At 35.9% G+C, this 15692-nt stretch overlaps 1 protein-coding gene across 1 annotated transcript; it reads right to left on the bottom strand.

The window, feature by feature from the left end:
- Positions 1 to 4860: 4860 nt before the first annotated feature.
- Positions 4861 to 11167, bottom strand: LOC116029364 (cell division control protein 2 homolog A-like). Its single transcript, XM_031271344.1, has 9 exons — positions 10993 to 11167; positions 10117 to 10148; positions 9839 to 10023; positions 7084 to 7204; positions 6618 to 6791; positions 6254 to 6417; positions 5732 to 5819; positions 5567 to 5620; positions 4861 to 5261 (listed from the first exon to the last, which is right to left on the bottom strand). Exons 2-9 carry the CDS (start codon positions 10123 to 10125, stop codon positions 5172 to 5174), a joined length of 885 nt encoding a protein of 294 aa, XP_031127204.1. The 5' UTR covers positions 10126 to 10148; positions 10993 to 11167; the 3' UTR covers positions 4861 to 5171.
- Positions 11168 to 15692: the final 4525 nt, after the last annotated feature.

Raw genomic sequence — 15692 nt, 5'->3', positions numbered from 1 at the left:
AGGATACATCCAGTTTCACAACACGTTGGTGCTTTATATCTTTGGTGAATGGGGGAGTGTTGAAATATTAAATATATCTGCCTTGGGCAGTCCACATCTTTGACTTCTTGGGCAGACTTTTTGAGCAGTGCAGTGTAGTGTCTACCTAGAGCAGTGTAGTTTTAGTATGTCTCTTGTGTGTATATATATTAGTGTGTATAACTGAAATAATAGAGAGAAGAAATATCTTGTATAGATCAGAAACTTTTCATTCAGTTCTGAACATGTGTCTTTCATATTGATTTTTATGTTCTGAACATCAGTTTTATGCATTTTTCTGATCTGAAACATCAGTTTTCTGCAGTGGATAATATCTATAATGGTATTGACTTGTGTCACGAGACATCGTGAAAATGTGGGTTTTGTTAAAAAGTTAGCTTTACATGTTTGCAGGTGTAAGTTTACGTAGATTTTTTTATATTGAACTTGTGATATTAGAGTTACGTTTATCTGTGCCTAGTTGATCAATTATGTGCTTCATATCATTGCTTATCATTTGCTCAAATCTCCATATTTTGTAATATATTTCAAGATTTAATGACCCAAATATTTTTAAATTATGACATGAGCAATTGAGTTATCATGGATAAAATATAATGAGTCAGATTTTTACTAATCTTGATTGAACATTATATACATGCCAAACAATAGTCAAAGAAATTTCAAAATTACGTTATTTTTGTTAGGGACATCCAATTTGACATACTATTATTTTTAATCTAAATTTGACTCGCTGCATGTCATAATTATTCCTCCATACAATTAGTACATAGTTCAAAATTGAACATTTCTCCATCTGCGTATACCTCTAGAGACTATTTAATAAAACTAGGTATATATTTTGTTATAAATTAAACCGCTGTCTCTTATCTAAATATCTAGCCCTAATGATAGGGGATCACTAAATAATATGGTGCGTTGATTGCATACTTTATGGAGATCGATTCACGACATTATGAGGAAATATGAACCCAAATGAATGTCGAGAAATTTCATGGAATAGAGAGATTTTCATTATTTAAAACCACGCACTAGTTAGACTGAACTAGAAGTTCCAAAGATAATCAATTTGTAAAGTTTAGCAAATACTCCCTCTGTCCTATTTTATCTGTCTTACTTACTATTCATTGGTCAAATTAACTCTTTCTTCTTTGTTTATTTTCTTTATAACTTTTTTTATTTTAAAATTTGATTTTTTGTGTTTAATAGTATTTTCATTGTAGTTTCTATAAATTTTGTATATTAATACTAAACTTAATATTATGAAAAAATGAACCAAACACATAAAATGGGACGGAGGGAGTAGTTTGTCAAATATATTTATTTATCATACTGATTATTTAAATACTCTTGGAGTGTACTTTGTACTGTTATGTTAGATTTTTCAATCAAAGAACTCCTTTCCTTCTCACAACTCTTCTCTTTTCTCTCCCTACTCTTTCATCGTGTGTATGTGTTCTTCTGTGTTCTTCACGAACCGGCCACAGTGCGTTACAACCTTAGTCCTCAGAAAGTGAAGATATTTTTGTGGCAAGCTTGTAATTCCTATCTTCATACTGCAAACTGCAGATAAATTGATTATAAAGAAAGTTGAGTGCACCAGATAGAGTCCGTCAAGTCTGTTTGTTGGTTGATGAATCAATTCTTCATCATGTAATGGTGAACTACAAGGCAAGGCTGCTAAGGAGTGTTGGAGAATTGCTGGAAATCATTTCCTAGCTTGACAAGGAACTAATATACTTGCTTAATGATTATGATTTGGTGGGAAGTTATGGTATGCAAGGAATGAGAAGGTTTGGGGTTGTATGTGTTGTGGGATCATAATGTTACTTTCAAAGCTGGCAAATGATGCCCCTGCTCAGGTTCTTATAGTCCCAAGGAGGCATAAGCTGAATTGTAATATGTACCATAAGTGTTCTTTATTGAATTGTAAATGAGCATATAATTACTAAATACGATATGTTTATTTGAGAAATTCTTGATGGATCTATAATTCTCAAAATAAACATTACAACATGTTTGTTGTTGAAGTACAAAAACTTTTACTTAAATAGTCAAGCAATTAACTAAGTAATTTCCTCCTGAAACAGAAAAATGTCAAAATCAATATATACCATTAGTACTTATTAAGGGCTACTAATCGTTACCACAACCTATGTTGGTATTATACATCGTAAAGAGCTTAATGGTATTAGCTCTAAAAACAAATTTAGAAATAAAAGGACTTGGAAAAACCAAATATTATCTCGACCTGCAGATCGAGTATTTCCTTGAAAAATTATAATCAGTATATTTTTAGAAAGATGTTCTTAACGCATTTCATATGGATAAGTATGATTGACTTATCACATTAACGGTTATATCTCCTGAAGAAGATAAGGAACCGTTTGGACTCAAAAATGATACTGGGGACATTTTGGGACTTGACGTCCATTACTTCATTATTATAATATTATTAGAACACTATGGAAGAATCAGAAGTTCCGTGATCGTATTAGGACTGACATTGTCCTTACAATGAAATCACTTATAACCCCTAGTGTTCCAAATATCCTCTAGTAAAGTTATGCGATAAACCAATGTGTGTTTCTCATAGATCACTTGGTATTGACTCCTTTTGATCTCCATTATACTAAGTTATGTGTGTTTTATCTCCACTGACTAATGAGAGGACAATAAAAAGTGTGTTTTTAAGTGGGTATGGTTAAGGAATATTGGCTATAATCAACCCATATAAGCTCCAGAAGAGTCACGAGAATCATTGTATAAAATGTTAATTTATAGTGACAATCATGAAGATTGCCATATCATATCCTCTACGCTCCTTTTGACACGATTATTCTACTTTAAGCAATGTAGAACTTGAAGATTGTTATCTTCAGGGGGAGATGAAAACTACATTTACTTAAATCAATCCTGAAGATTGAATCTTAAAAGACTAACAAGTTGTACTTTAGCAACATATGCATACATATATACCATGTACTTTTTTCCTCACTAGATTTTTTTCCATTGGGTTTTTCTAGTGTGATTTTTAACGAGGCATAAGTATGATATAATAAACAGGAGAAAGTTGCAAATAAATACTTAAATAGACAAACCCCAAAATCCTGAAGATTATGCCCTGAAGGCTTATGATTGTACTCTTTTTCCCTTAACTAAGTTTTTCCCATCGGATTTTCTTAAGTTAAGGTTTTTAAGGCAATTAGGAAAGTTGTTGTCTTCAGGGGGAGCAACAACATACACATAAATTATTGGTCCAGCAGACCACCAACTCTTGCAAATCCTGAAGATTAATTGTAGAAAAGTTATGGTTGTACTCTTTTTCCCTTAATTAAGTTTTTTCTCACTGAGTTTTCTTAGTGTAAGGTTTTTAATGAGGCAACCAAGAGTATATATGAGTCATGTACTCTTTTCTTCAACTAGGTTTTTCCCACAAGGTTTTCCTAGTGAAGTTTTTAACGAGGCATGAAAATATTCGAGTACACCAATACACCATTCATGTAACTTGTACTCTTTTATTATCTAGATTTTTCCCACAGGGTTTTCCTAGCATGTTTTTAACGAGGTAAGATCGTGGTCAAATAATGTCCAAGGGAGAATGTTATAAATAATACTCCCTCAGTCCCGATTTATGTGGCATACTTTGGTTTTGCACGGAGTTTTAGGAAATGAGTAGGAGAATGCATGTTTTCACATTTTACCCTCAACTTATCCATGTGCCATGTGAATTGACTTTCAATATCTTTATACGGAGTACATTTTCTTTACTAAAAATAAGAAAGGGATTGTACTTCTGCACATTTCTCTAGAAAAGTAAGGAGAAATAATTCTGAATGTTTGGGTTTGCTTTGTAGAAATGGGTATGGTTGATTTGACTAGGCACATTTCTCTAGAATTGTGGAGTATTAAAACTTTCAAATTCAAGGGTATTTTGGGAAAAATAGAAAGGTAGTAGTGTTTATTTTAGGAAAGTGGACAATATTTTGGGACGGATTAAAAAGGAAAGTAAGACAGGTAAAATGGGACGGAGGGAGTATTAAGTAGTGGACATTATTATAAAGTATATAATGGTTGTAACTATTTCTGTATTTATGTATTTCCATTATTGTTTGTATTATATATATATACACACACACACACACATGGCTGATGGAATAAAACACTCTTCTCCCTATTTTTCCCTTGTTGTCTCTCTATCTCTTTTCTCTTTACCTTGTTCATCGATTAGGAGCTAATGACCAACGAGCACAAATCTATTCCAACAATTGTTTGATTGGTGGAAAATAAAAATATTAATTTTATTGATTGGGTTTGGAATTGTAAAAAATAATGAGTATAAAGACAAAGATACCCTTAAATAATAATAATAATAATAATAAGGGTAATTAATAAAGTTTGGTTAGGATAAAATTGTCTTACTAATTTTTCACGAAAAACAAAATACTAAAAATGAACTAAGGAAGAAGTTTTTCTCATTCTTGAGAAAAACATTTTCCATTTTCCATGAACCAAACAAAGTCCAATTTTCCTCAACCAAACCCCCCTTATATTGATCATAAACTATCAATGAGTCTTTAACATTATACTTCTCTTCCTCCCGCATTATGATGATTTTGGTACCAAAATTACGATTGAATAGCTATTTAATCTTAATAACCAAAGCTAACAAAATACTTATAATTAAGCCATCAAAAAGCATGCAAGACACCAATAAAATTTTAAAAAGTTGTAATTGAATCCTCAAACTCAGGATTCAATTGCAAGTTTACTATTTTACCACTTTTTTCTCCTATTTATATTAAACGGCACCAAGTAGAATTGTAATGGGCAAGGCTTGTGGCAAACAAACCTTATCAATCAATCAATCTATTTAAGATGAAAACAACATTCCAATGTGTCGGAGCAAACATACAGTTACAAGGATGGTGAACTGGAAAATAAAAACAAGCCAAATACTACATCTAAAACCGTGACAATAACACATCATAAATCGAATCACATTCCGAGGGAAATAAAACATCCAAAAATAAAAAATAAAAAACCTCTCGACAAGCACACACATCTAACAGAATGGAACCCTGCAGATGGCATAACAATATATACTGTATTCAAGATATGGACACAAAGAATCAAGACACAAACTCAATATCCTTGAAGTACTCGTGCTCAAGGGCACTCCTCGCAGTGATTCTTTTGCTGGGGTCCAGGCACAGCATTTTCTGAAAACATTATACATACAGCGTTAAAAATTAGCATTTGGAAAACAAAAAACCAAAGGAAAAATGAATCTACTATTATGATGATATTTTCTACTTTTGAGACTACTAATTCAACCAAAAGACCTCTAGGATTCTATTTCGTTCTACAGGAAGAAAAAAAATGCATCCAGTAGTCTGCAACATGAATGTATTTGCCATGGCTCCACGGAACCATGTTCAAAAATGTAGAAAGCTACTGAACTTATTTCGGCATTGAGCTTCCAGGCTTAAAACTCCATTTTTAATTCAATAACTGTTAAACTTACGCAAAGGAGATCAAGGCCAGCTGCATCCAGATTTGGCACCATAGTAGCTAGATCCTGGAATTAAAAATCAATTAAAGTTATACAATTCATAGAATCTGATTCAAATGATTTACACAAAGACCGAAATAAGTTATATAAAACAAATTTAAAAGGACCAGCAGTCACCTTAGGAGGCCATTTTGGAAAGGCACTTTTGAAATCAGGCAGAGAAGTCACTCCAGGCCATGTATCCTCATTTGGAGTACCCATTACTCTTCACAAAAGAAAATCGGAGAATCAACATCTAAGCCTCTAAGGACGCCACTAAGACACAGCATAAAGATAAAAGTTAAGGAAGTTCACTATTGGAAATCAATACTAGTAGCTGAAATCCTTCCAATATAGCAAGAAATAATGGTTTCAAGTACTAGTACTCCACATACACATACCATGGTCAAGGGGGTTCGAAAAAATTACATCAAGTCAGCACATAAACAAGGAAAGCTACTAGCCAATATTGGACATTCTTATAAATTTTCATTATAGAAGCCAATGATACATTAAAGCCAGTAACTTTGTCACAATGAAACATTAGCATAGCTCATCAAATAACACAATATGTCAGTTTTCTTTTAGATGAGGATTAAGGGCGGCCTTTGACTTTGAACATGGGAAAATAATGGCAAAGATGTGGGCCATGGTGACCACCTGAAAATCTTGAAGAGTTCATCAATCTCTGAGTCCCCAGGGAACAATGGCCGCTGGTTCACCATCTCAGCAAATATACAACCAACTGACCACACATCAACTGGAGTAGAGTAATGGCGTGATCCAAGCAGTATCTCTGGCGCCCTATACCATAGTGTCACCACCTGATACAAGAAAAAAAACAATTGATGCATTTAGAAATATAACTACAGAGAAACTGACATTGAAATTATGATGCAGCACATTCCATAACTTAGACAGTTAGACAATACACTAGTTTTGTATGATAGCATCACAAACAACTTTGATGTTGATCTTAAAAGGGAAGGAACATGGCACGCCAGTATATAAGATAACCACCTACCTCATGAGTAAAAGTCCTGACAGGAATGCCAAATGCTCTAGCCAAACCAAAGTCTGCAAGTTTTAGTGAGTTGGAACGACGATCTATTAACAAGTTTTGAGGCTTCAGATCTCGATGGAGAACTCTATGGGAATGACAATAAGAAATTCCACAGAGTATTTGATACAAAAACATCTGCAATGTACAGTGAATTGACAACAATGAAAAGACAGCCCAAGAATGAAATGATGCAACTTAAACTCTTTTATCTATGCCAATGCTGGAAAGCCAGACTTAAAAATGCACAATGGAGTAGGTAATTCCTCAAAATGCATGACTTTACAATGCCTCTTTAACCTGAAGGCAGCATCCTCATTTTGCAGAAATAGGAACACCTGAACTGACTGCCTATAAAGCGCATTAGAATGCATTCAAGTTTAAAACACATTGTGCACCAACCTCCAAGTAGCACAAAGAGCTCACTCACTTTTATCAGGTGTGAATCCTTGGAGAACTCTGGGCAAGAATCCATATGCTTTTTCAAGTCCAAGTCAAGATATTCAAATACCAGATATAATCGTTTCTCACTGTGGACTACATCCTGCAGCCTGTCATTATAAATCTCAGTAAAATCATCTTGGGAATTGAACTACATACATAGTGGGAAATGTAAATCTTCTGATACTTGTTTCCAGATATTAAATAAGATGAGTAACTAGGCAATGTAAAGTAGAGATATCAGCTACCATATGTTCTCGGCAAACATTCTATTATTCCCATTATAGCCTACAATATGCAGAGTGCAGATTTCATCCATAGGGATTTTAGGAATTCATCATGGTTTCAAGCAACTAGTGCATACAAAATACAGAGATAGGCATATAAATAAATGGAGGTAGAATTTGATGTCTTCTTACTTATATATACTTCATAAATATAAATATAAATATAAATATGCCAGACCATACACAGCAAAGGTTGAACTACTATGTGAAGTTTTCAAACAAATAATAAAATAGTACACTGCATCAGCTGCGCATGCCAGTTTGCCAAGGATTCTTTGAAGGCATTATTTACGAGTTTTGCTAGCAATTTGACTGAAGCATAGAACACAACAGTTTTAACATGTACAAAAGTCAAATGCAAAACTAGCAGAATGTTTCAAAAGTTAGAACATCTACTGGTATGAAAAAGGAAAGAATATAAGAAAGTATGACAATGAATTGGTATTAATTCAGTTCGCACAGAGACTTTTGAGTACACAAAGAGCAATTACAAGACACACAGTAGCTAGGATGCTGGTTGCTAAGAGTGTAAGCATGCAAGTGAGCTTGTCCTGGTCCACAGCATTTCCTCCCTATTTATGGTGGATGGTCCAACTAAGCATTTGGATCCAAGCAAAGCGCTTGGCTAGTTGGTTGGATCACTTCTACACATTGCTCATTCAATACCTCCTTGTGACCAGATAGGATGCTGCTTGATTGCCCCTATCCGGGATCCTTGCACACTAGGCTGAGCCCATGACACTGTTCGATTTTTTGGGCCATCTAGGCCTATTATATCAAGATAAATTCTCTGGGTTTCTCCAGCTCTAGAATCTCTCCATATTTCAATTTGAGTTTATTACCGAAATGGTCCCTCGACTATTGCAAAATTACCAATTTGGTCCTCGACAATTTTTCTTGCCCAATTAAGTTCTCGACTTTAAAAAATTTAACCATTTTGGTCCTCCGTTTATTTTACAGTTTGATATCCGTTAAATCGGGACCAAATTAGTAATTTCATTATAGTCAAGGGATCATTTCAGTCAAAAATTAATTACCGAAATGGTCCATTGAATAAAGCAAAATTACCAATTTGGTCCCGATTTAACTGTTGTTTAACACCAAAATAAACGGAGGACCAAATTGGTTAAAATTTTCAAAGTCAAGGACTTAATTGGGCAAGAAAAATTGTCGAGGACCAAATTGGTAATTTCGCAATAGTCGAGGGACCATTTCGGTAATAAACTCTTTCAATTTTACCAATGATATTTCAAGTTGATACAAAGAATGAATAGACATAATAACAGAGAAATGCAAACGGTCAAGCATCTGAAAATTCTTAAACACATTTGGTAGAAAAGTAGTGGTAAAATGATCAAAAAACAAATGAAGTGCAAAAGGAGTTTCCTCAAAGCTGAAAGGGAACTTCAATGATGATCCATACATGATTCAAGCAACAAGAGTCTACCTATACATACCTCCATCTGGTCATAACCCACACTTCACAACAGTTACCATGTAAGAAAACAATTAGATCAGTGTTTTACCTAGCACTCTCTCATAATGACTCAGAAGAATGTGTTTTCCCTATAGTAGAATATAAATACGAATATATATATATATATATATGTATGTATTGTGTTTGCCTTTCATTTACTTCAAGGCTAATACCAAAGAAAAACAAAACACTAGTGGCCTTGGTCTTAGTTGCTGCTCTTCTCTGCCGAATGGAAAAGGAAAAGCCAGACTCGTCTCTGCTGGTCACCTCAGTCTAGCAATGGGAGCAACAAGCAGCAAAGGCGACATCGAGTCCAACCTTCAAGACAAAGTGCGAGTCAACGAGTGTTGCCAAGCAATGGCGGACTGTGGTGGCGAGCAACAAGCAGCGGGTTGATAGAACTGGAGTATTTGATTTACTCCTTTTTGCTTTTGAGTTGTGTCTACTGTCTGCTCTTCAAGTCTTTATTTTTTGCTTCTCCATCTTCATTTATTCTTCTTCCCTTCGAGTCCTCATTTTTCACTTTTCCCTTTTTTAAGGATTGTTTTGCTCAAAACTACATCATCTTGAGCAAAACAACCCTATTTAAAAAATAATAATAATAAGCGGCCGAGATGGTTGTCAGATAGCCGAATAAAATGCCGATTATAGCTAAAATCGAATCAGCCTAGGAGAGCCTAGGCCAGGTTTTACAACACTAACCACAATAGCCTGAAGGACAAATTCATATCAAATCAGTATTTGCTTCAAAGCACCCACCCCCACCCTAACGTTATACATCCCTCAAATTTGATCTGCATCAATCAATGCAAATTTATGAAAGGTGATGTGATATATAATAAACTTTGATTATAAGTTCGATAAATTTGATATCTGGAAATCCATTCAAGGTGATCTTAAAGAACCTAAGTATACATTACACTCATATACTTCACTCTTTAGAAAAATAAAAATAAAAAAGAAATGCCACATTTAAATACCTGACAATGTTTCCATGCTGCATCTCCTTTAAGAGAGAGATCTCTCTAATAGCCGTGCTTGGAACTCCCTCATCCTCCTGTTCCAGCCGGATCTTCTTAAGTGCGATAGTTTCATTAGTTACACGATCACGGGCCTTGTATACTACACCATACGTGCCTTCACCAATCTTTTCAACTTTTTCATACTGCAATTTCCATGAATTTCAAGGTCCAAAACAAGCATAAAATAAAATAAAATATAAAACAACTATAAAGGTGTATATGTGGAACTATGTTACCTGCTCCATCTTGGTCACAAAGAACAGTTTAACTGAAATTAAAAGAAAACAACAAAAAATTTTACCAACACATAATTGGGACTGATGAAATGGAATAAGCTGTGGTAGCAGTAGTATGGTAAAGCAATTAAAAAAGAAAGGAAAAAAAAAAAAAAACTAAGGTCTCCTAAGAATAGTAATATCACACATGGTATATTAAGCCCATTGCATCATCCACTTGTTCCGAAACACACTCAAAAGAAAGATGCAAAAATACTTCTAACACTTGTATCGTACAACAAATTGCAGAAAAATTTCAATCCATTTTTCTAGCATTGAGAGATTGCTTATCTCTACACTTGAATAACAATATTGGTATGGTTGGGTAATTATGCATTTAAGTACATACTAGAGACCTATAGTTTGAAATGTGAAGCAAACTTACCCCCAAATTTCACCAGAAAGTCAAATGAATATTGAAATACTTGCTATATTATAATACCCTCAAAATCTCCCGGATTTCTCTACTTATTCAGCTAGGAGTACTTTGGATACAGAACACAATTATCCCAAAATCTCACCAAAAACTCAAATGGGTGGTGAAAGAGTGAAATACTTAGCAATATGATTATGCACTCAAAATCTCCAGGATTTTGTCTGCTTGTTGTGTAACTCTATACAACCCACATAATTCAAAATCTCAAATCTCAAATCTCAAACAATATTGACAAACAACAAATAAAGACTTGAACTACTGAATGATGAATAATGAAACCAATTCAAAGAAATTTACAGACTCCAAGATCATCAGCACCAATTGTAAAACGTCAAAATTTAAGTCAATTGTGCAAAAACAAAATCATGAATTAACGCATATATGTAAAAGAGACTTTATACCTTCAAATATGGAAAGTCTTAGAGCTAATTCCCTAGGATGTTGAGGCAAATGGGCTCATCATCAGGCGGGTGTTTCTGAGAATGATAAGTGGGAGACCTTAGCGAGAGAAGATTTAGACAGACACTGTTAGGATTTAGGGTTTGTCCTTTTACAAGCGTACTATGGCCTATGGGCTTGTCCAAGCATCTATAGGTAGTTAGGTACTATCTCTAGTTTTTCTTCTTACTCTGAGTTTTCTAATTTTTTTTTTTCTGTTTCTATTTTTTTTGTTTTTTAATTTTTTAATAAATTTAATTTTTAAAATCATTTTAAAAGTTGATACTTTCAATAATTTAGCAATGTTGCAAAAATTGCGCCTAGGCGCTAGGTGATGCCCGGTCGCATCGAAAAAGGCCGTAATCGGCCTCCTTCGCGGCCGAGCGCCTAGACTGTCGAGCAGGCCGAATCGTCTCAACTCCAATTTTTTTAAGGGTTATTCGCCAAAACGGTGCAGTTTTGGCGAATAACCCTTAATATGTTAAAATCGGAATAAGTGACGACCAGACCGCCCTAGACGTGAGACGTCGCATCTGCCTCCACCCTCCATCACCCACACCTGCCACTCCGCCAGTGCCTTAGCAGGTCGCCTCCTCCACCGCTCACCGGTCGTAGCCTCAACCCTCAGGTAAGGTATTTTTTTTATTTGTTTTGGTTTTTAGTTTTTAGTTTTTGCTCTTTTTTTTTTTCTTTTAAATCTTTAATTCAATTCGACATTTGGACTTGTGGACTTGTGAGTTGTAGTTGTGGAAAGTAGATTGTAAAATATAAATTTTCATTTTCATTTCCATTATACAATTAACAATTAAATTAATCAATTATAATCTTATAGATGTGTTTTAGGTAATTACATATTAGGATTTTAAGTTAAAAAAATTTTAAAAATAAAAATAAAAATAAAAATCGGGCGCCTAGGCCCTAGGCGCCCCTCGACACCTGGGGGCGCCTAGCATATTTTTCAACATTGTAATTTAGTCAATTCTACTTTTACAATTTCTTGTATTTTTTATTCTTGTATATGAATTTGGTCTATCTTTAGTTTTACTTAATATTTTTATTATAGAGTTAATTCCTCAAAAGGTCCATTGTTTTTTATGGCAATTCCAAATTTAGTATCAAACTATTGTTTTTGTCATTTAACATCCCAGACTATTATTTTTTAAAGACTTTTAGTCATTCTCATGACTTTTCCTATTTTTAGTAAGGGCATTTTTGTCTTTTCATATTTTTTTTTTGCTGTTCAACCGGTTTAATTGTTTGGGACTTTAGGTAACCTCTGATTTTTAGTAACCATATTTTTCAATTGATTTTTAGTAAAGTCCTAAAGCAATTAAACATGTTGAAACCGAAAGAATAACAAAAGAAAAATGTGAAGAGACAAAAATTCCCTTACAAAAAATAGAAAAAAATCATGAGGAAGACTAAAAGTCTACAAAAAATAATATTCTGAGATGTTAAATGACAAAAATAATAGTTTGGGACTAAATTTGAAATTGCCACCAAAGATAAGGGACCTCTGGTGAAATTAACTCTTTTATTATATTTCCAAGTTATTCTTTCATTACTGTTTCATTCTATATTTTATCTATTCTTTTATTCAAATGCATTTTATTCAATTTTATATACTCATTTTCTTCATCCACCTTCAAGTATTATCCATTCTTTTCTTGGTTCATTTATTTTTTCCTTCAGTACTTTTATTTCATTTTCTACTTCTTCTTGTTTTAATGTATATTCTATATATTTTAATTATGTTACTATTAAACTATCTTCTATCATATTCTTATTTGTCTTAATTCTTTTTCTGTCTTTTTTATTTCTTTTGATATATTCATTTCTTATTTATAAATCTAGTTTTTCCTTGATCATTTATTTCAATTCATTCATTTGTTATTTTATAGTTGATGGGGTTATGGGATATAGGCCCAACTTTTGTTGGGGCCAAGCCCAAAGAATGAGAGGTGTGAGACAAGATCACAAGAATAAGGGTGGCGCATGACAAGCCCATGAAGTGAGTGGTATGAGGAGTGACATGGAGTGAGTGGGTGGATGGGTGGGGGGTGACGCGACGACTATGGAGTGGGTAGGAGGAGTGACATGGAGTGAGTGGAGGGAGTGACGTGACGGTTATGGAGTGGATAAGAGGAGTGACATGGAGTGAGTGGGGGAGTGACGTGACGGTTATGGAGTGGATAAGAAGAGTGACATGGAGTGAGTGGGGGAGTGACATGACGGTTATGGAGTGGGTAGGAGGAGTGACATGGAGTGAGTGGGGGGAGTGACGTGACGGTTATGGAGTGGGTATGAGGAGTGATGTGACAGTTATGGAGTGGGTAAGAAGAGTGTCATGAAGTGAGTGAGGGAGTGACGGACATGAAGTGGGTAGGAGGAGCTAAGTGACGGTTGTGGAGTGGGTAAGAGGAGTGGCGCGATGATTGTGGAGTGGGTAGGAGGTGTGACGCGAGGACTATGGAGTGAGTAAGAGGAGTAACGTGACCACTAGGGGTATGGACATGGAAGGAGGAATGGTGCATGCATGCAAGATGTTGTGGGAGGCAACCACCGCCCGAGGCCGTGGCGCCCCTAGCGCGCCGGTCATGCCCCACGACGCCTGGCCGGCGCGCCTGGTGGCGGCTGTTTGTGCCGCCGTCGGGCGCGACATTCGTGCCCCTCGTGCGGGGGTGGCTGCAGGGCGCGCTACCACCCCGGGCGCTTGGCGTGCGTATCCGCGCATGTCTGCGGGGTGTTGTCGTGTCCTTCACGCCTCTTTCTTTCGAGCTTTGATCGAAGACCAAGTGCACGTGGATGGTAGGAGCTATCATGACGGAAAGATGTGGGACGCGTGTTTGGTGGGGGGTTGGCGCCATCTTGATGCCGTACACGTGGAGGGTGCCAGGCACCCATCAACAATATAAAAGGGGAGGGCCTGGTCCATACCAAGCATTCCTCATATCACCATCCACTCAATAGCTCAGTTGTCAGGTCTTCTGTTGGTCCCGATAGGGTGGGAGAAGTCTAGAGGGGGGGGGGTGAATAGACTTCTCAAACAATTAAAAACTTTATAACACTTCAACCAGAGAGATTTCAAGTGAATAAATTCAACTTGAAATGTGTAGTGAAATATCGTACGGTAAAGTGCTATAAAACAAAACTGCGTAAAACTGAAGAGATACTTGACATGCAATACGTTGGAAATACTTAGAATAGCTCAAAGAACATGTATGCAAAGTTTGAGCCACATGCGAACGTGGGAACACACAAACCCAGATGATATGATCAACACAGTACGTAAAGGGTTAGTATGTTAAAACATGCAAATATGTAAAGTGCAGTAAGGTAAATGAGAGGCAGAGATTTATAGTGGTTCGGAGATGGTGTAATTCTCCTACTCCACTTCTTCCTTGCTCCAAGGAAGGTTTCCACTATCTTCAATCACCCAGATACAATAGTGAAACTCCCGAGTGCTACGCACAAAGCTACACTCAACCACGAGCTCTTCGCACAAAGCTAAGCTCCCGAGCGCTACGCACAAAGCTACGCTCCACGAACGCTACGCACAAAGCTACGTTCCCGAACGCTACGCACAAAGCTACGTTCCAACCAAGTGTTACGCACAAAGCTGCACTTAGTTCACCCGAGTGTTACGCACCCAGCTACACTCCTTTCTACCCTCGGTAGAGATACAACTGTTATTCAAAGAAATAAAGATTTCTTTTCTAAGACTTGAATTCCTCTCGTGTATAGCTCAATATCTCAGCACTTTGTATTTTGATTGCATTCACCGCTCAATACCACTTTCTTCTCTACCGTGTATCTCGTTCTCGTGCTGTTCTTCAAGTCTTCGTGGGCTTTTTATAATTCAAAGAATTATTTGCCCGTTATGAACATTCAAATTTTGAACGTTCACTTGATCTGATTGGTCATTCCAATCTGATCTTGATGGCCATACCTTCTCATTTAATGACCATACCGTTGATCTGATAACTTGCCAATTTGATCTGATAAAATCTCCAATTTGATCTGCACATTTAATGTCGCTGGTAACTTTTGACAAATCACCTCTGTAAATTGCTCACAAAGTCTTCTTTTACGGCTTGATTGATCCTTGAAACTTGTAGCCTCCAATTTTTGACTTTGTTGCCTTCTCAGCTTGATATTGCAGACTTTGTATCCTTCAGAGCTTGATATTCTTGACTTTGTTGTATTCTTGATTTTGATCTTGGGCGAGTTGATCTTTCAAAATATTTTTCCGGGTGGCTCTTGCTTGAGTATAAACAATGATCTTCAGAAAATCACCACCTTCAAATTTCTTCTGATTCAGGATATTACGTACTGAACCTAAAATATTTGAGACATGCAAAAATGACTAAGTGTAAGTCACACTCTTAGTTGCTCCATAGCATGCTCCATAGTGCTTTAAATTAGCCTACACTCTTAGTTGCTCCATAGTGCTTTAAATTAGCCTTCACGCGTGTAGAAATGATGTAGTGTTCACGCGTATATAATCCATGCAAAGTTACTCCATGTTGACTTTGACTTCCTCCATTGACCAAAAATTAGCTCCAAAGACTTTGGCCCTGTAACTTGCTCCCAAGCTTCTTCCTTAGTAATAAAATGTAGTAAGTAGGATTCAAACGCTAGACCATTAGAAATATGCTCAAGT

This window comes from Ipomoea triloba, chromosome 1 (assembly GCF_003576645.1).
Source record: "Ipomoea triloba cultivar NCNSP0323 chromosome 1, ASM357664v1".
NCBI classification, from domain to species: domain Eukaryota; kingdom Viridiplantae; phylum Streptophyta; class Magnoliopsida; order Solanales; family Convolvulaceae; genus Ipomoea; species Ipomoea triloba.
The sequence above is the reverse complement of the archived record's forward strand: the minus strand, read 5'-3'. Positions and strand labels throughout refer to the sequence as shown.